The following is a 20,171-nucleotide window of genomic DNA, read 5'->3' on the forward strand; positions in this document are numbered from 1 at the left end:
AAAATAATTGATGCAAGGCAAGGTAACTCTAAGATAACACTACTAATTAAGCAACTTTTAAAACTTAACTGCGCATGCTCAAAGAGCGAGGGACTACAACATTTTCCTTTAAATAAAATAACGATAAAAATAAATGATGTCTAAACCAAGTGGTGAAGATGGCATGTGGTTCCGAAGAAGAGTTTAGCTTGCCAAATAAAATGTCCGAAACGAAAAGAAGAAACTATGATTTTGCCACGTCTGGATTTAGACGCACCAAAAGGTCATCGAAGTAGAGGGTCTAAAATCTTGACTAAGGAAACCATCAATTGTAAACAAAATCTAAATTGTCCTTAAAAGATAAACAAAACTTTCGTTTTTTTATGATAGGAACATGAAATACTAGACGACAAGTAACTATTACTTAAACAATATGACAACCGTCCTGTAAGAGATGTATAGCTTGTATGTATGACGACAAGTAATAAACAAAACCCTCACCCAGCACCACCAGCACCACCCCTATCAAACCCTCACCCAGCACCACCCCTATCAAACTCTCACCCAGCACCACCCCTATCAAACCCTCACCCAGCACCACCCCTATCAAACCCTCACCCAGCACCACCCCTATCAAACCCTCACCCAGCACCACCAGCACCACCCCTATCAAACCCTCACCCAGCACCACCCCTATCAAACCCTCACCCAGCACCACCAGCACCACCCCTATCAAACCCTCACCCAGCACCACCCCTATCAAACTCTCACCCAGCACCACCAGCACCACCCCTATCAAACCCTCACCCAGCACCACCCCTATCAAACCCTCACCCAGCACCACCCCTATCAAACCCTCACCCAGCACCACCCCTATCAAACCCTCACCCAGTACCACCCCTATCAAACCCTCACCCAGCACCACCCCTATCAAACCCTCACCCAGCACCACCCCTATCAAACCCTCACCCAGCACCACCCCTATCAAACTCTCACCCAGCACCACCAGCACCACCCCTATCAAACCCTCACCCAGCACCACCCCTATCAAACCCTCACCCAGCACCACCCCTATCAAACCCTCACCCAGCACCACCCCTATCAAACCCTCACCCAGCACCACCCCTATCAAACCCTCACCCAGCACCACCCCTATCAAACTCTCACCCAGCACCACCCCTATCAAACCCTCACCCAGCACCACCCCTATCAAACTCTCACCCAGCACCACCCCTATCAAACCCTCACCCAGCACCACCCCTATCAAACCCTCACCCAGCACCACCCCTATCAAACCCTCACCCAGTACCACCCCTATCAAACCCTCACCCAGCACCACGCCTGGAGTGCATGACCGAGGGGACAGGGTCCAGCATCAAGGTCGTGACGAGTTTGGCATGGCAGCCATTATATCCGGGGTCGTTGCCGCTATTGTTGTACTTCTTGTCCTGGCTATCATAGCGGCCTTGTGGTACAGAAGAAGACGGTTGAATGGTATGTGATGGATACTATTTGAAGGGTGACACAGTGGAAGCTCGATTTACTATTTATTTCTGGTCCCGCCAAACAAAAGCATGTGAAAAAGCGACTCGATTTAAGAAATTGATATATTGATTTCTGGCCCTGTCAAACAGTAACTGATCCTAAACAATCATAATCAAAATAACCAAATAGTCGTGATCTCTCCTTTAATGACCGCAACTTAAGTTCACTCATTTTGGAACAACCAAACAAAAAGTGAGATTGTGATTGGTTAGGTATTAATTTGATTTTTTTTAACTACTTTTCAGGAAACGTGCCAAATTCAAGCAACCAAACAGTAAGTAGTAACGTTTTCGCAATTAAAAAAGACATACATAAGAACTTTTTTGATGCTCTTTTTAGGTGGTTTTCGGGACAAGTATGAATGCCGCCATCCACAAAGAGGACCGTGACGGAAATCACCAGGATGTAAGAATATCTGGTTTTTTTTTTATTCTTTTTATTTTTTTGGCTTCTTCCAAAGGCTTATTTTAAGAATTTCTGATTCTATCAGGCTGCTTCGGGTCCAGATAACAATGCCTTAGCACTGGATTATAGCGAGTATGACTTGCCGGTTATCACGAAGGAAGCCCCAGGCAAGTGTAAAAAATGTACAGATTAAAATGATAACAATAAATTTATAGTATATATAACAACTACTTACTAACTGAGCGCGAGGCTTGTACATTTGCGGCGAAAAAAAAATCGATTGCCTAACTATATTGTCCATATTGATTCGCGTGTTTTCAAATAAAAACTTTTTTTTTTACCACCAAACTATCGTATTCCTGGACTTGAAGAACTTTGTGGATAACCGTCTTTGTTTGGGTCTTTCTTGTTTGCCCTTTTTTCATAATACTCTCTCCATCGGTTGATGATGATGATGTTTTTATCACAGAAAAATTAACTGGATTTAAAACATCATCGATCAAGTATAGATTTTTCTGAAAAAAAAAAATGCGTTTGAGGGGGTAAGGTGCAATACAAAAGCTGTAATCACATTTAAAATTGTAGAGTTTAGTATCGTGTCAAATTTAACGTGAGTAAAACAATGAGTGAGTAAAAAATCTTTTTCAGACTACGACTACGACCCTGTCCACATGGAATCGTGCGAGGACTTTCTAGCGGGGCCTGATTATGAAGGAACAGAAAAATCCTTGAATCCAGAAGAGTCAAATGAAGCCACTTTAATATGTAGCATCGCTCCTAGTCTCGTGATGGGACCTGATTCAGCATCAGCTGAAAGTACTGATAGAACGTACGAGAGCTTGAGAAATCCAGCAAGCCATATCTATCAGTCACTGAACAAACAATGTTAGCCATTTGCGCACTACTAGAAAGAGACTTTTGCGTCATGCCAGTTTAATAGCACCCTCGGTTACCCAGGGCGTCACGGTCAGCGTGACGCATCGTTCTCGCGCCTGTTGCCTCGACGCCCTGGGTTTCGAGGATGGTTCAATAGAATTATAGAGCTTGGAGTATTTTTGAAAGGATAGGTTATGACATACCTTTTCCAGTAAACGTTGATCCCTCAGTGACGTTCTCGATATTGGTTGGTTTGATATTTGTTGACGGTTTATTTTTGTGAATTATTGAAAACTAGTGGTTACCCGTGAAACATTTACATAAAGCAATTCTTTGTTGTACAAAACTTTTTGAGGTATATTTCAATCCTTCATTGTATTGGGCTTCCTGGTGCTTTAGTGTAATAGTATGCGTCGTCATAAACATAACTTAAACAAATGCCTCCCTTTTGAATCCCCAATATATTTTTCCCATATTTAATTTACCATATAAAAATGTGAAGAGACGCTTTCTATAAAATACCGCCCTATAAACGTTCACTTTCTCGACCGCTAGTAACAACAACAACAACAACAACAACAACAACAACAATAATAATAATAATAATAATAATAATAGTAATAATAATAATAATAATAATAATAATAATAATAATAATAATAATAATAATAATAATAATAATAATAATAATAATAATAATAATAATAATAATAACTACTGTTCACCCGTGAAACATTTACATAAAGCAATTCTTTGTTGTACAAAACTTTTTTAGGTATATTTCAATCCTTCAATGTATTGGGCTTCCTGGTGCTTTAGGGGAATAGTATGCATCGTCATAAACATAAATTAAACAAATGCCTCCCTTTTGAATCCCCAATATATTTTTCCCATATTTAATTTACCATATAAAAATGTGAAGAGACGCTTTCTTTAAAATACCGCCCGTATTTTAGTCACCTTTTCCTATATCCGTGTTGGGAACCCTGTGTATGTTGTTTTTGGCGGGAATCGGACGATCATGGACGTCATGGATCATGGATCATCGGACGACCATGCCAGTTCGCAGCACGTTCATATGTAGGGTTTTGTGAATTAGAGAGTGGATCGTGAATCCTCGCTTCGTTGGCTTTCATTGGCTGACTATTTGGTGGTCGATTCCATAATTTGAGCACAGTCCTTCTCTTAGCGTGTTATATATAGTATAGATAGTATAGATTGCGAAATTAAAGTGACGCTATCAGCGCTGTGAGGCCAATATATAAGAACAGGAGCGTTCTTAAAATACCTTTGTGATGACAAACAGGGGGGGACTGGGTCATTTCATAGAACGGGCTGGGAATTGTTCTGGTAGATAAACGATCGCCAATTGTTAATCTACGTCGGGCGGGGTTCGCGTAGATAAGTAATAAGCAATTATTGCTAATTATTAATCTACGGCGGGACTGGGGCCTTTCATAGAAACGAGAGGGACCCGCGCGCGCCCCCCAGCCCGTTCTCCGTTGTTTTTTGTATTCCCTAGGGCATGCCCAACGCCTGGGGTATACCGTCTGGGGGCCTCGTGGGAGAGGGGTCGCTTAAAGCGTTTGCTTAAAGCGTTTGCTTAAAGCGTTTGCTCGATTTAAGGGGGTGGCTGGCCCCCCAGCGCTTCGCGCGGTAACATGTGGGAACCTTGCAATTAGACCCCCGTCTGTCCTGTAGTATACCGAGCATTGGGTTGGCCGCCACCCTACGGAGCGCGGAATGACCGTTTTTCGGCCGTAAATTCAAAGCCGCTGGCGTGGCGTTTAAACCTGAGCTTTACTCGAACACCTCGCTCCCGAACTCCTCGCGAATTTCTCGCAGTCTCTTTTTCATCTTTTCGCGTGTCTCCAGGGAGGGCCCTTTCTTGCTTTTTTTCTCACGCGATGCGAGGCCGTGTCTTGTTCCCGAAGTATTAGCCGAAACTCTTCGTCTGAGATATGCCCATCTTGCAGAGCCTTAGAGACCAGCTCGCTGATCGAGTTTTTCTTACTCTCCGCTAAAACCATCGTGTCTTCGTGTTTAGCCACCTTGCTCGTAAGACCCCTAGAGACTACCCCTGCGCCTGCGCCCACGACACCGACACCGACCAGCCCAGCGACCCCTGCCAGCGGACCGCCGACCAGAACCCCTATCCCACTCAAAGAGACCACTACCCCGGCGCTGGAAAGCGCCCCTGCAGCGATGCCGGATGCCACAGACACAGCATGGGTAACGGCAAAGGCGCGCTTATACTTTTTCCGCACCTGTCGATGATGCGTTATCTCGTTGTCTAAAACCGCCTGAGTGTCACATATTTTCTGGAGTCGGAAGCTTTGCACGTCGCCGCCGACGCCCTGCGTCATGTTTGCGGGCAGACACTGGGAAGCGAGGGGGTCCGGCTCCGCGGTCAGAATCTTGCTTTCAGCGGGGTTGATTGTTTCCACGATGGACTCGGCCGTGTGGTGCCCGGCTGGCAGAGTAGCGATGGGCGGGAGGGCGGCTATAGTCGTTATCTGATGCTCTCGCTCGAGATTATACCAGCTGTTAAACAGCGAGCACTGCCGGAGCGCCACGAAGCGTGGGCGCCTTATCGGCCGCTCGAAGAAAAGCGTCTGTTCGCCTTTGGTGAGCACAATATGTAGGACCACCATTGTGTTGAACACAGCCCGCCTTCGTGTTTAATAGGACTGAGCATGGATTGGGAAGGCTGGCGGATGCTGAACGAGGAGGCGATTCCCCGAAGGGGGGCAAAAGAGACGAAAAAGGCGGCAACTGCGGCGGGAGCCTCTATAGCCGAACATATCAAACACGCTATAGCCGAACAAGTCAAACACACAAAACCCGGTTTCCCTAGGTCTCTGACCCTCGGGCAAAAGCTGCTCTACGCCATGCCCGCGACCCACGTGGAGAGCACGGCCTCAGACATCACCCCACTACTCACGCAGCTAGAGATACACGTGGCTAAGGACAAATCATTCACGACTAGGGTCCGAGACATATTCAAAGAGACAGTAGTCACGCACAAGTCCGCCAACGAGTCTCGCCGGTGGCTATCGGAGCCTTCCTATGGGTACTGGCCACAGCAACTCAACTTTGCGGTCTGGTGCGCAACCGCCGGATGCGGGGAGTCCCTAACCGACCCCGCTTCCGCCACGCTCCCCTCTGTCATCAGGGGATTTCTAAGGTTTCACGTCTAATTTACCACGCGGAAGATACTCTACGAGCTCGAGTGTGGCTGATGCCGAGCGATCTGGTGATAAACACGCAAAGCGTCGTGGGCTACAACAATAAACTGCAGAAAGCCACAGACTTCATGACGCTCGGCGCAAACGCGATCAACACCGAGACAAAGCCAGTCGGTGCTCATAACATGGCCGGTGGGCATCCTAGGGTGCAACACGTGACTGATTCGAGGATCGACCGCGAGGTGCGAAGCAAGGCTTTCGCACCTGCGAAAGTGCACGCAGAGGGCGCGGCGCCTGCCCCCTCTTCACGATGCGCAGCATGACGCGCTTCGCGCCACCCGGACCGGGCGAAAAGAGTGACCACACGCCCTCAAGGCGGGGTTGTCGGCACTCGCGGTGGCCGCGGCGTATTACTTGTTCCGATGATTGCTTTGCATTCGACGAACCAAGAACGCGGCTACGGCTAGAATGAGCAGCCACGCATTCTCGCCAAGGAATTTCACCGCTTCTCCTGCAGCCTTAAACACGAAGTTCGCGATGTTGCCTACTAGCCCAGGGAGAAGCTCGCCTAGCTTTTCCCCGATAGCCTTAAGCCAGTTACCGACCCCTCTGGCCACGGAGGAGAGCGACTTGCCTAGCGACGTCACAATGGCCGCGATCGTCGTCGCTTCGGCCAACCCGATAGCGGTGACAGTAAAGCCGTATTTTTGAAGATGGCTTTGATGCGCTCTCCGAGCGGCTTTTGGTTCTCGAGCTCTCGATTTTTGCGTTCTAGTTCGTCAATCTCGGATAGCCTCTCCTCGTTGCGCTCACGGGCCTCTTGGCGGCGACTTTCTGACGTGTTAGGGTCGTCGATGGTCTTCCTGTCTGTGACTACCACCCCTAGCAGCTCTTGGAATCGTTCTGTGTTCTCCTGGATGACCGCGTCTATCTCTGCCACGGACCCCATCGCCAGCCTGAAGCCTTTCAACTTTGCAACGTCCTGTCGAAAGCCCCCGTTCTCATTGAACAGCTGTCTTGTTTTAGTCCAACCTCCTTTGTCGAGGTTGCAAAGCTGTATTAGCGTCTTTCCCCTCCGGTCTGACTGGAACAGTATCAGATTCTCGTTAAGGTCTGGGTATTTCTCCCTGAGGGACTGGAGACCGAGTCTTGTCGCTGCACCCTCTGTGGTGAACGAGGTTTCAGCGGTCGTTTGCGTCCGGGCGATGACGTGCTCGTCATTGGGATCGACTCCCCATCGTCGGGGTCAAACGGGATAAGGGGCGTCGTCTCGTCGTCCCTGTCTTCGGCGGACGCACCCGGCAAGGTATCGTCAATGTCAACGTCAACATTATCCATGATGCGTGCGCATAACTCATGCTACGCTATATTAGACATGTCTAACAGTCCGCACCATAGCCACGTGACTTCATACTACTAGGAATGTCAGTCAGCGATAAGCTTGACCCCCAACGAACACCCAGAACTCCTCTGGGGTTGAAAGCCGAGAGAACTGTTCACCGGGTCACTCTCAACCCGTCGACGGCTTCCCCCGGCGAGACGCTATATGTGGCGGTCCCAAAGCTATCGGAAGGCGTCACGCCTGTGCCTGGCTCCTTGAGGGTCGGTTTCGATCTCTCCATCTCAGGCCAAGCGAATAATACCGTCGTGAACAACGTCGGCCCAAATCTCGTGAGCCGCCTGAAAATCATGTTTGCAGGAGAAACGCTCCAGGACACCAACCGCTACAATGTCTTTAAGACGTATGAGGAGTTTTACCTGTCCAAGGTCGAGAGAGAGGACCGCCTGGAGCAGGGCATACAGTCAGAAAACATGCGCAAGCTTCGCTCCAAGGCTGGCGATAAAGCGACTAGTAACGCTAAGGAGAACGCTCTAAACGCTAAAAGTACACCATCCCGCTAGACCATTCTCTGCTGACGGACCACGGCGTACTGTACCCAAGGGCGCTCTCCGAGGCGCTGCTCTTCGAGATCACGCTCGCAACGGTTGACCAGGTAGTAGTCGGAAGCGATGCTACCAAATTATATCGGCATCAAAAATCTAGAGCTGGAATACGGGGGCACAGAGGGGCGCCTGCCGCCCCGGCAGTCAGCACCGAGTCGTTCTATGGCAATGACAAGTTTGCTATGTGGATCGACCTTCGAACGACGGACGACAGTGCTATCCATGGGGGTGGTCTCCTATTGGTCAACACCCGCGACGGTGTGCATCTCGAGATAAAACGCACGGCAAGCGGCACTCATCCAGTATTTAAATGTTCATTCTTCATACCCCCTTGATTCGGCATTCCATGTTGCCAAGCGAGCGAACACCGTAACCTTAATCACTGATCCAATCTTTATAGATGGACACGCTTTTTATTTATTCCTTGCATAGTTTACGCGTCTAGAAGGACCATCAGCAGTGCAAGGTCACGTGATACGCATCGTGTATATTTATCACCTTCGGAAGGAGACCCTTCCAGGATGCTTTATGGTGAAAATGGAAGGCAGCGTCACATGTGAGTTTATCAGAAGACAAAAAAGCTATGCCAGTCGAGATAGACAGATCTATTTCATTTCAACTCATTCTTAACAGGCCCAGCGCCAGACCTGCCATCCTCGGTCACCATGACAATATCACCACAGAAAACTGCAACAAAACCTTCAACTTTTCAACCACAATCTTCAACTCGACATCCACTTACATCCATAACCACACGCACCACCCCTATCAAACCCTCACCCAGTACCACCCCTATCAAACCCTCACCCAGCACCACCCCTATCAAACCCTCACCCAGCACCACCAGCACCACCCCTATCAAACCCTCACCCAACACCACGCCTGGAGTGCATGACCGAGGGGGCAGGGTCCAGTATCCACAAGGTCGTGACGAGTCTGGCATGGCAGCCATCACCTCCGGGGTCGTCGCCGCTATTGTTGTACTTCTTGTCCTGGCTATCATAGCGGCCTTGTGGTACAGAAGAAGACGGTTGAATGGTATGTGATGGATACTATTTAAAGGGTGATACAGTGGAAGCTCGATTTACTATTTATTTCTGGTCCCGTCAAACAAAAGCATGTGAAAACGCGACTCGATTTAAGAAATTGATATATTGATTTCTGGCCCTGTCAAACAGTAACTGATCCTAACCAATCATAATCAAAATAACCAAATTGTCGTGATCTCTCCTTTAATGACCGCAACTTAAGTTCACACATTTTGGAACAACCAAACAAAAAATGAGATTGTGATTGGTTAGGTATTATTTGATTTTTTTAACTACTTTTCAGGAAACGTGCCAAATTCAAGCAACCAAACAGTAAGTGGTAACGTTTTCGCAATTAAAAAAGACATGAAAGACATACATTAGAACTTTGGTAATGCTCTTTTTAGGTGGTTTTCGGGACAAGTATGAATGCCGCCATCCACAAAGAGAACCGTGACGGAAATCACCAGGATGTAAGAATATCTGGGTTTTTTTTTATTCTTTTTATTTTTTTGGCTTCTTCCAAAGGCTTATTTTAAGAATTTCTGACTTTATCAGGCTGCTTCGGGTCCAGATAACAATGCCTTTGCACTGGATTATAGCGAGTATGACTTGCCGGTTATCACGAAGGAAGCCCCAGGCAAGTGTAAAAAATGTACAGATTAAAATGATAACAATAAATTAATAGTATATAACAACTACTTATTAACTGAGCGCGAAGTTTGTACATTTGCGGCGAGAAAAAAAATCGATTGCCTAACTATATTGTCCATAATGATTCGCGTGTTTTCAAATAAAAACTGGGTTTTTTTTACCACCAAACTATCGTATTCCTGGACTTAAAGAACTTTGTGGATAACCGTCTTTGTTTGGGTCTTTCTTGTTTGCCCTTTTTTCATAATACTCTCTCCATCGGTTGATGATGATGATGTTTTTATCACAGAAAAATTAACTGGATTTAAAACATCATCGATTAAGTATAGATTTTTCTGTAAAAAAAAAGGCGTTTGAGGGGGTAAGGTGCAATACAAAAGCTGTAATCACATTTAAAATTGTAGAGTTTAGTATCGTGTCAAATTTAACGTGAGTAAAACAATGAGTGAGTAAAAAATCTTTTTCAGACTACGACTACGACCCTGTCCACATGGAATCGTGCGAGGACTTTCTAGCGGGGCCTGATTATGAAGGAACAGAAAAATCCTTGAATCCAGAAGAGTCAAATGAAGCCACTTTAATATGTAGCATCGCTCCTAGTCTCGTGATGGGACCTGATTCAGCATCAGCTGAAAGTACTGATAGAACGTACGAGAGCTTGAGAAATCCAGCAAGCCATATCTATCAGTCACTGAACAAACAATGTTAGCCATTTGCGCACTACTAGAAAGAGACTTTTGCGTCATGCCAGTTTAATAGCACCCTCGGTTACCCAGGGCGTCACGGTCAGCGTGACGCATCGTTCTCGCGCCTGTTGCCTCGACGCCCTGGGTTTCGAGGATGGTTCAATAGAATTATAGAGCTTGGAGTATTTTTGAAAGGATAGGTTATGACATACCTTTTCCAGTAAACGTTGATCCCTCAGTGACGTTCTCGATATTGGTTGGTTTGATATTTGTTGACGGTTTATTTTTGTGAATTATTGAAAACTAGTGGTTACCCGTGAAACATTTACATAAAGCAATTCTTTGTTGTACAAAACTTTTTGAGGTATATTTCAATCCTTCATTGTATTGGGCTTCCTGGTGCTTTAGTGTAATAGTATGCGTCGTCATAAACATAACTTAAACAAATGCCTCCCTTTTGAATCCCCAATATATTTTTCCCATATTTAATTTACCATATAAAAATGTGAAGAGACGCTTTCTATAAAATACCGCCCTATAAACGTTCACTTTCTCGACCGCTAGTAACAACAACAACAACAACAACAACAACAACAACAATAATAATAATAATAATAATAATAATAGTAATAATAATAATAATAATAATAATAATAATAATAATAATAATAATAATAATAATAATAATAATAATAATAATAATAATAATAATAATAATAATAACTACTGTTCACCCGTGAAACATTTACATAAAGCAATTCTTTGTTGTACAAAACTTTTTTAGGTATATTTCAATCCTTCAATGTATTGGGCTTCCTGGTGCTTTAGGGGAATAGTATGCATCGTCATAAACATAAATTAAACAAATGCCTCCCTTTTGAATCCCCAATATATTTTTCCCATATTTAATTTACCATATAAAAATGTGAAGAGACGCTTTCTTTAAAATACCGCCCGTATTTTAGTCACCTTTTCCTATATCCGTGTTGGGAACCCTGTGTATGTTGTTTTTGGCGGGAATCGGACGATCATGGACGTCATGGATCATGGATCATCGGACGACCATGCCAGTTCGCAGCACGTTCATATGTAGGGTTTTGTGAATTAGAGAGTGGATCGTGAATCCTCGCTTCGTTGGCTTTCATTGGCTGACTATTTGGTGGTCGATTCCATAATTTGAGCACAGTCCTTCTCTTAGCGTGTTATATATAGTATAGATAGTATAGATTGCGAAATTAAAGTGACGCTATCAGCGCTGTGAGGCCAATATATAAGAACAGGAGCGTTCTTAAAATACCTTTGTGATGACAAACAGGGGGGGACTGGGTCATTTCATAGAACGGGCTGGGAATTGTTCTGGTAGATAAACGATCGCCAATTGTTAATCTACGTCGGGCGGGGTTCGCGTAGATAAGTAATAAGCAATTATTGCTAATTATTAATCTACGGCGGGACTGGGGCCTTTCATAGAAACGAGAGGGACCCGCGCGCGCCCCCCAGCCCGTTCTCCGTTGTTTTTTGTATTCCCTAGGGCATGCCCAACGCCTGGGGTATACCGTCTGGGGGCCTCGTGGGAGAGGGGTCGCTTAAAGCGTTTGCTTAAAGCGTTTGCTTAAAGCGTTTGCTCGATTTAAGGGGGTGGCTGGCCCCCCAGCGCTTCGCGCGGTAACATGTGGGAACCTTGCAATTAGACCCCCGTCTGTCCTGTAGTATACCGAGCATTGGGTTGGCCGCCACCCTACGGAGCGCGGAATGACCGTTTTTCGGCCGTAAATTCAAAGCCGCTGGCGTGGCGTTTAAACCTGAGCTTTACTCGAACACCTCGCTCCCGAACTCCTCGCGAATTTCTCGCAGTCTCTTTTTCATCTTTTCGCGTGTCTCCAGGGAGGGCCCTTTCTTGCTTTTTTTCTCACGCGATGCGAGGCCGTGTCTTGTTCCCGAAGTATTAGCCGAAACTCTTCGTCTGAGATATGCCCATCTTGCAGAGCCTTAGAGACCAGCTCGCTGATCGAGTTTTTCTTACTCTCCGCTAAAACCATCGTGTCTTCGTGTTTAGCCACCTTGCTCGTAAGACCCCTAGAGACTACCCCTGCGCCTGCGCCCACGACACCGACACCGACCAGCCCAGCGACCCCTGCCAGCGGACCGCCGACCAGAACCCCTATCCCACTCAAAGAGACCACTACCCCGGCGCTGGAAAGCGCCCCTGCAGCGATGCCGGATGCCACAGACACAGCATGGGTAACGGCAAAGGCGCGCTTATACTTTTTCCGCACCTGTCGATGATGCGTTATCTCGTTGTCTAAAACCGCCTGAGTGTCACATATTTTCTGGAGTCGGAAGCTTTGCACGTCGCCGCCGACGCCCTGCGTCATGTTTGCGGGCAGACACTGGGAAGCGAGGGGGTCCGGCTCCGCGGTCAGAATCTTGCTTTCAGCGGGGTTGATTGTTTCCACGATGGACTCGGCCGTGTGGTGCCCGGCTGGCAGAGTAGCGATGGGCGGGAGGGCGGCTATAGTCGTTATCTGATGCTCTCGCTCGAGATTATACCAGCTGTTAAACAGCGAGCACTGCCGGAGCGCCACGAAGCGTGGGCGCCTTATCGGCCGCTCGAAGAAAAGCGTCTGTTCGCCTTTGGTGAGCACAATATGTAGGACCACCATTGTGTTGAACACAGCCCGCCTTCGTGTTTAATAGGACTGAGCATGGATTGGGAAGGCTGGCGGATGCTGAACGAGGAGGCGATTCCCCGAAGGGGGGCAAAAGAGACGAAAAAGGCGGCAACTGCGGCGGGAGCCTCTATAGCCGAACATATCAAACACGCTATAGCCGAACAAGTCAAACACACAAAACCCGGTTTCCCTAGGTCTCTGACCCTCGGGCAAAAGCTGCTCTACGCCATGCCCGCGACCCACGTGGAGAGCACGGCCTCAGACATCACCCCACTACTCACGCAGCTAGAGATACACGTGGCTAAGGACAAATCATTCACGACTAGGGTCCGAGACATATTCAAAGAGACAGTAGTCACGCACAAGTCCGCCAACGAGTCTCGCCGGTGGCTATCGGAGCCTTCCTATGGGTACTGGCCACAGCAACTCAACTTTGCGGTCTGGTGCGCAACCGCCGGATGCGGGGAGTCCCTAACCGACCCCGCTTCCGCCACGCTCCCCTCTGTCATCAGGGGATTTCTAAGGTTTCACGTCTAATTTACCACGCGGAAGATACTCTACGAGCTCGAGTGTGGCTGATGCCGAGCGATCTGGTGATAAACACGCAAAGCGTCGTGGGCTACAACAATAAACTGCAGAAAGCCACAGACTTCATGACGCTCGGCGCAAACGCGATCAACACCGAGACAAAGCCAGTCGGTGCTCATAACATGGCCGGTGGGCATCCTAGGGTGCAACACGTGACTGATTCGAGGATCGACCGCGAGGTGCGAAGCAAGGCTTTCGCACCTGCGAAAGTGCACGCAGAGGGCGCGGCGCCTGCCCCCTCTTCACGATGCGCAGCATGACGCGCTTCGCGCCACCCGGACCGGGCGAAAAGAGTGACCACACGCCCTCAAGGCGGGGTTGTCGGCACTCGCGGTGGCCGCGGCGTATTACTTGTTCCGATGATTGCTTTGCATTCGACGAACCAAGAACGCGGCTACGGCTAGAATGAGCAGCCACGCATTCTCGCCAAGGAATTTCACCGCTTCTCCTGCAGCCTTAAACACGAAGTTCGCGATGTTGCCTACTAGCCCAGGGAGAAGCTCGCCTAGCTTTTCCCCGATAGCCTTAAGCCAGTTACCGACCCCTCTGGCCACGGAGGAGAGCGACTTGCCTAGCGACGTCACAATGGCCGCGATCGTCGTCGCTTCGGCCAACCCGATAGCGGTGACAGTAAAGCCGTATTTTTGAAGATGGCTTTGATGCGCTCTCCGAGCGGCTTTTGGTTCTCGAGCTCTCGATTTTTGCGTTCTAGTTCGTCAATCTCGGATAGCCTCTCCTCGTTGCGCTCACGGGCCTCTTGGCGGCGACTTTCTGACGTGTTAGGGTCGTCGATGGTCTTCCTGTCTGTGACTACCACCCCTAGCAGCTCTTGGAATCGTTCTGTGTTCTCCTGGATGACCGCGTCTATCTCTGCCACGGACCCCATCGCCAGCCTGAAGCCTTTCAACTTTGCAACGTCCTGTCGAAAGCCCCCGTTCTCATTGAACAGCTGTCTTGTTTTAGTCCAACCTCCTTTGTCGAGGTTGCAAAGCTGTATTAGCGTCTTTCCCCTCCGGTCTGACTGGAACAGTATCAGATTCTCGTTAAGGTCTGGGTATTTCTCCCTGAGGGACTGGAGACCGAGTCTTGTCGCTGCACCCTCTGTGGTGAACGAGGTTTCAGCGGTCGTTTGCGTCCGGGCGATGACGTGCTCGTCATTGGGATCGACTCCCCATCGTCGGGGTCAAACGGGATAAGGGGCGTCGTCTCGTCGTCCCTGTCTTCGGCGGACGCACCCGGCAAGGTATCGTCAATGTCAACGTCAACATTATCCATGATGCGTGCGCATAACTCATGCTACGCTATATTAGACATGTCTAACAGTCCGCACCATAGCCACGTGACTTCATACTACTAGGAATGTCAGTCAGCGATAAGCTTGACCCCCAACGAACACCCAGAACTCCTCTGGGGTTGAAAGCCGAGAGAACTGTTCACCGGGTCACTCTCAACCCGTCGACGGCTTCCCCCGGCGAGACGCTATATGTGGCGGTCCCAAAGCTATCGGAAGGCGTCACGCCTGTGCCTGGCTCCTTGAGGGTCGGTTTCGATCTCTCCATCTCAGGCCAAGCGAATAATACCGTCGTGAACAACGTCGGCCCAAATCTCGTGAGCCGCCTGAAAATCATGTTTGCAGGAGAAACGCTCCAGGACACCAACCGCTACAATGTCTTTAAGACGTATGAGGAGTTTTACCTGTCCAAGGTCGAGAGAGAGGACCGCCTGGAGCAGGGCATACAGTCAGAAAACATGCGCAAGCTTCGCTCCAAGGCTGGCGATAAAGCGACTAGTAACGCTAAGGAGAACGCTCTAAACGCTAAAAGTACACCATCCCGCTAGACCATTCTCTGCTGACGGACCACGGCGTACTGTACCCAAGGGCGCTCTCCGAGGCGCTGCTCTTCGAGATCACGCTCGCAACGGTTGACCAGGTAGTAGTCGGAAGCGATGCTACCAAATTATATCGGCATCAAAAATCTAGAGCTGGAATACGGGGGCACAGAGGGGCGCCTGCCGCCCCGGCAGTCAGCACCGAGTCGTTCTATGGCAATGACAAGTTTGCTATGTGGATCGACCTTCGAACGACGGACGACAGTGCTATCCATGGGGGTGGTCTCCTATTGGTCAACACCCGCGACGGTGTGCATCTCGAGATAAAACGCACGGCAAGCGGCACTCATCCAGTATTTAAATGTTCATTCTTCATACCCCCTTGATTCGGCATTCCATGTTGCCAAGCGAGCGAACACCGTAACCTTAATCACTGATCCAATCTTTATAGATGGACACGCTTTTTATTTATTCCTTGCATAGTTTACGCGTCTAGAAGGACCATCAGCAGTGCAAGGTCACGTGATACGCATCGTGTATATTTATCACCTTCGGAAGGAGACCCTTCCAGGATGCTTTATGGTGAAAATGGAAGGCAGCGTCACATGTGAGTTTATCAGAAGACAAAAAAGCTATGCCAGTCGAGATAGACAGATCTATTTCATTTCAACTCATTCTTAACAGGCCCAGCGCCAGACCTGCCATCCTCGGTCACCATGACAATATCACCACAGAAAACTGCAACAAAACCTTCAACTTTTCAACCACAATCTTCAACTCGACATCCACTTACATCCATAACCACACGCACCACCCCTATCAAACCCTCACCCAGTACCACCCCTATCAAACCCTCACCCAGCACCACCCCTATCAAACCCTCACCCAGCACCACCAGCACCACCCCTATCAAACCCTCACCCAACACCACGCCTGGAGTGCATGACCGAGGGGGCAGGGTCCAGTATCCACAAGGTCGTGACGAGTCTGGCATGGCAGCCATCACCTCCGGGGTCGTCGCCGCTATTGTTGTACTTCTTGTCCTGGCTATCATAGCGGCCTTGTGGTACAGAAGAAGACGGTTGAATGGTATGTGATGGATACTATTTAAAGGGTGATACAGTGGAAGCTCGATTTACTATTTATTTCTGGTCCCGTCAAACAAAAGCATGTGAAAACGCGACTCGATTTAAGAAATTGATATATTGATTTCTGGCCCTGTCAAACAGTAACTGATCCTAACCAATCATAATCAAAATAACCAAATTGTCGTGATCTCTCCTTTAATGACCGCAACTTAAGTTCACACATTTTGGAACAACCAAACAAAAAATGAGATTGTGATTGGTTAGGTATTATTTGATTTTTTTAACTACTTTTCAGGAAACGTGCCAAATTCAAGCAACCAAACAGTAAGTGGTAACGTTTTCGCAATTAAAAAAGACATGAAAGACATACATTAGAACTTTGGTAATGCTCTTTTTAGGTGGTTTTCGGGACAAGTATGAATGCCGCCATCCACAAAGAGAACCGTGACGGAAATCACCAGGATGTAAGAATATCTGGGTTTTTTTTTATTCTTTTTATTTTTTTGGCTTCTTCCAAAGGCTTATTTTAAGAATTTCTGACTTTATCAGGCTGCTTCGGGTCCAGATAACAATGCCTTTGCACTGGATTATAGCGAGTATGACTTGCCGGTTATCACGAAGGAAGCCCCAGGCAAGTGTAAAAAATGTACAGATTAAAATGATAACAATAAATTAATAGTATATAACAACTACTTATTAACTGAGCGCGAAGTTTGTACATTTGCGGCGAGAAAAAAAATCGATTGCCTAACTATATTGTCCATAATGATTCGCGTGTTTTCAAATAAAAACTGGGTTTTTTTTACCACCAAACTATCGTATTCCTGGACTTAAAGAACTTTGTGGATAACCGTCTTTGTTTGGGTCTTTCTTGTTTGCCCTTTTTTCATAATACTCTCTCCATCGGTTGATGATGATGATGTTTTTATCACAGAAAAATTAACTGGATTTAAAACATCATCGATTAAGTATAGATTTTTCTGTAAAAAAAAAGGCGTTTGAGGGGGTAAGGTGCAATACAAAAGCTGTAATCACATTTAAAATTGTAGAGTTTAGTATCGTGTCAAATTTAACGTGAGTAAAACAATGAGTGAGTAAAAAATCTTTTTCAGACTACGACTACGACCCTGTCCACATGGAATCGTGCGAGGACTTTCTAGCGGGGCCTGATTATGAAGGAACAGAAAAATCCTTGAATCCAGAAGAGTCAAATGAAGCCACTTTAATATGTAGCATCGCTCCTAGTCTCGTGATGGGACCTGATTCAGCATCAGCTGAAAGTACTGATAGAACGTACGAGAGCTTGAGAAATCCAGCAAGCCATATCTATCAGTCACTGAACAAACAATGTTAGCCATTTGCGCACTATTAGAATGAGACTTTTGCGTCATGCCAGTTTAATAGCTCCCTCGGTTACCCAGGGCGTCACGGTCAGCGTGACGCCTCGTTCTCGCGCCTGTTGCCTCGACGCCCTGGGTTTCGAGGATGGTTCAATAGAATTATAGAGCTTGGAGTATTTTTGAAAGGATAGGTTATGACATACCTTTTCCAGTAAAAGTTGATCCCTCAGTGACGTTCTCGATATTGGTTGGTTTGATATTTGTTGACGGTTTATTTTTGTGAATTATTGAAAACTAGTGGTTACCCGTGAAACATTTACATAAAGCAATTCTTTGTTGTACAAATCTTTTTGTTCGACCGCTAGTAACAACAACAACAACAACAACAACAACAATAATAATAATAATAATAATAATAATAATAATAATAATAATAATAATAATAATAATAATAATAATAATAATAATAATAATAATAATAATAATAATAATAATATTAATAATAACAACAACTAGTGTTTACCCGTGAAACATTTACATAAAGCAATTCTTTGTTGTACAAAACTTTTTTAGGTATATTTCAATCCTTCGATGTATTGGGCTTCCTGGTGCTTTAGGGGAATAGTATGCATCGTCATAAACATAAATTAAACAAATGCCTCCCTTTTGAATTTCCAATATATTTTTCCCATTTTTAATTTACCATATAAAAATGTGAAGAGACGCTTTCTATAAAATACCGCCCGTATTTTAGTCATCTTTTCCTATATCCGTGTTGGGAACCCTGTGTATGTTGTTTTTGGCGGAATCGGACGATCATGGACGTCATGGATCATGGATCATCGGACGACCATGCCAGTTCGCAGCACGTTCATATGTTGGGTTTTGTGAATTAGAGAGTGGATCGTGAATCCTCGCTTCGTTGGCTTTCATTGGCTGACTATTTGGTGGTCGATTCCATAATTTGAGCACAGTCCTTCTCTTAGCGTATTATATATAGTATAGATTGCAAAATTAATGTGACGCGAAAATAAAGTAGGTGATCAGATACGTGCTCTCAAGGCATTGATTCTGACCCATGGCCTACATTTATGGTTGACTACGCTTTCTCGCTATCAGCGCTGTGAGGCCAATATATAAGAACAGGAGCGTTCTTAAAATACCTTTGTGATGACAAACAGGGGGGGACTGGGTCATTTCATAGAACGGGCTGGGAATTGTTCTGGTAGATGAACGATCGCCAATTGTTAATCTACGTCGGTGGGGTTCGTGTAGATAAGTAATAAGCAATTATTGCTAATTATTAATCTACGGCGGGACTGGGGCCTTTCATAGAAACGAGAGGGACCCGCGCGCGCCCCCCAGCCCGTTCTCCGTTGTTTTTTGTATTCCCTAGGGCATGCCCAACGCCTGGGGTATACCGTCTGGGGGCCTCGTGGGAGAGGGGTCGCTTAAAGCGTTTGCTTAAAGCGCCTCGATTTAAGGGGGTGGCTGGCCCCCCAGCGCTTCGCGCGGTAACATGTGGGAACCTTGCAATTAGACCCCCGTCTGTCCTGTAGTATACCGAGCATTGGGTTGGGCCGCCACCCTACGGAGCGCGGAATGACCGTTTTTCGGCCGTAAATTCAAAGCCGCTGGCGTGGCGTTTAAACCTGAGCTTTACTCGGACACCTCGCTCCCGAACTCCTCGCGAATTTCTCGCAGTCTCTTTTTCATCTTTTCGCGTGTCTCCAGGGAGGGCCCTTTCTTGCTTTTTTTCTCACGCGATGCGAGGCCTTGTCTTGTTCCCGAAGTATTAGCCGAAACTCTTCGTCTGAGATATGCCCGTCTTGCAGAGCCTTAGAGACCAGCTCGCTGATCGAGTTTTTCTTACTCTCCGCTAAAACCATCGTGTCTTCGTGTTTAGCCACCTTGCTCGTAAGACCCATAGAGACTACCCCTGCGCCTGCGCCCACGACACCGGCCAGCCCAGCGACCCCTGCCAGCGGACCGCCGACCAGAACCCCTATCCCACTCAAAGAGACCCCTACCCCGGCGCTGGAAAGCGCCCCTGCAGCGATGCCGGATGCCACAGACACAGCATGGGTAACGGCAAAGGCGCGCTTATACTTTTTCCGCACCTGTCAATGATGCGTTATCTCGTTGTCTAGAACCGCCTGAGTGTCACATATTTTCTGGAGTCGGAAGCTTTGCACGTCGCCGCCGACGCCCTGCGTCATGTGCGTTTGCGGGCAGACACTGGGAAGCGAGGGGTATATGACACCACCGCTAACGTCGCTGTTTGCCATGTCTGTTACGTCGGAGCTAGGTTAGCTCTAATACAAGGCGAACAGGCTTGCCCTTAAAGT

The 20,171-nt window shown here is 47.2% G+C and overlaps 1 protein-coding gene across 1 annotated transcript; it reads left to right on the forward strand.

Annotated features, from left to right (window-relative positions):
- Positions 1 to 412: 412 nt before the first annotated feature.
- On the forward strand, positions 413 to 17,837 carry LOC125562451 (mucin-17-like). Its single transcript, XM_048727251.1, has 16 exons — positions 413 to 426; positions 485 to 1,473; positions 1,770 to 1,798; positions 1,864 to 1,929; positions 2,015 to 2,096; positions 2,578 to 2,745; positions 8,571 to 8,975; positions 9,270 to 9,298; positions 9,373 to 9,438; positions 9,524 to 9,605; positions 10,087 to 10,254; positions 16,080 to 16,484; positions 16,779 to 16,807; positions 16,882 to 16,947; positions 17,033 to 17,114; positions 17,596 to 17,837. Exons 1-16 carry the CDS (start codon positions 413 to 415, stop codon positions 17,835 to 17,837), a joined length of 2,922 nt encoding a protein of 973 aa, XP_048583208.1.
- Positions 17,838 to 20,171: the final 2,334 nt, after the last annotated feature.

The sequence above is a fragment of the Nematostella vectensis genome, chromosome 1 (assembly GCF_932526225.1).
Source record: "Nematostella vectensis chromosome 1, jaNemVect1.1, whole genome shotgun sequence".
Classification (NCBI taxonomy): Eukaryota; Metazoa; Cnidaria; class Anthozoa; order Actiniaria; family Edwardsiidae; genus Nematostella; species Nematostella vectensis.

Bases quoted from the DNA above. Each gene is read 5' to 3' on its own strand.
- LOC125562451 (XM_048727251.1), top strand. The intron at 2,097-2,577 runs GCAAGTGTAAAA...AATCTTTTTCAG, and splicing joins TATCACGAAGGAAGCCCCAG to ACTACGACTACGACCCTGTC. The intron at 10,255-16,079 runs GTACTGATAGAA...CATTCTTAACAG, and splicing joins TGATTCAGCATCAGCTGAAA to GCCCAGCGCCAGACCTGCCA.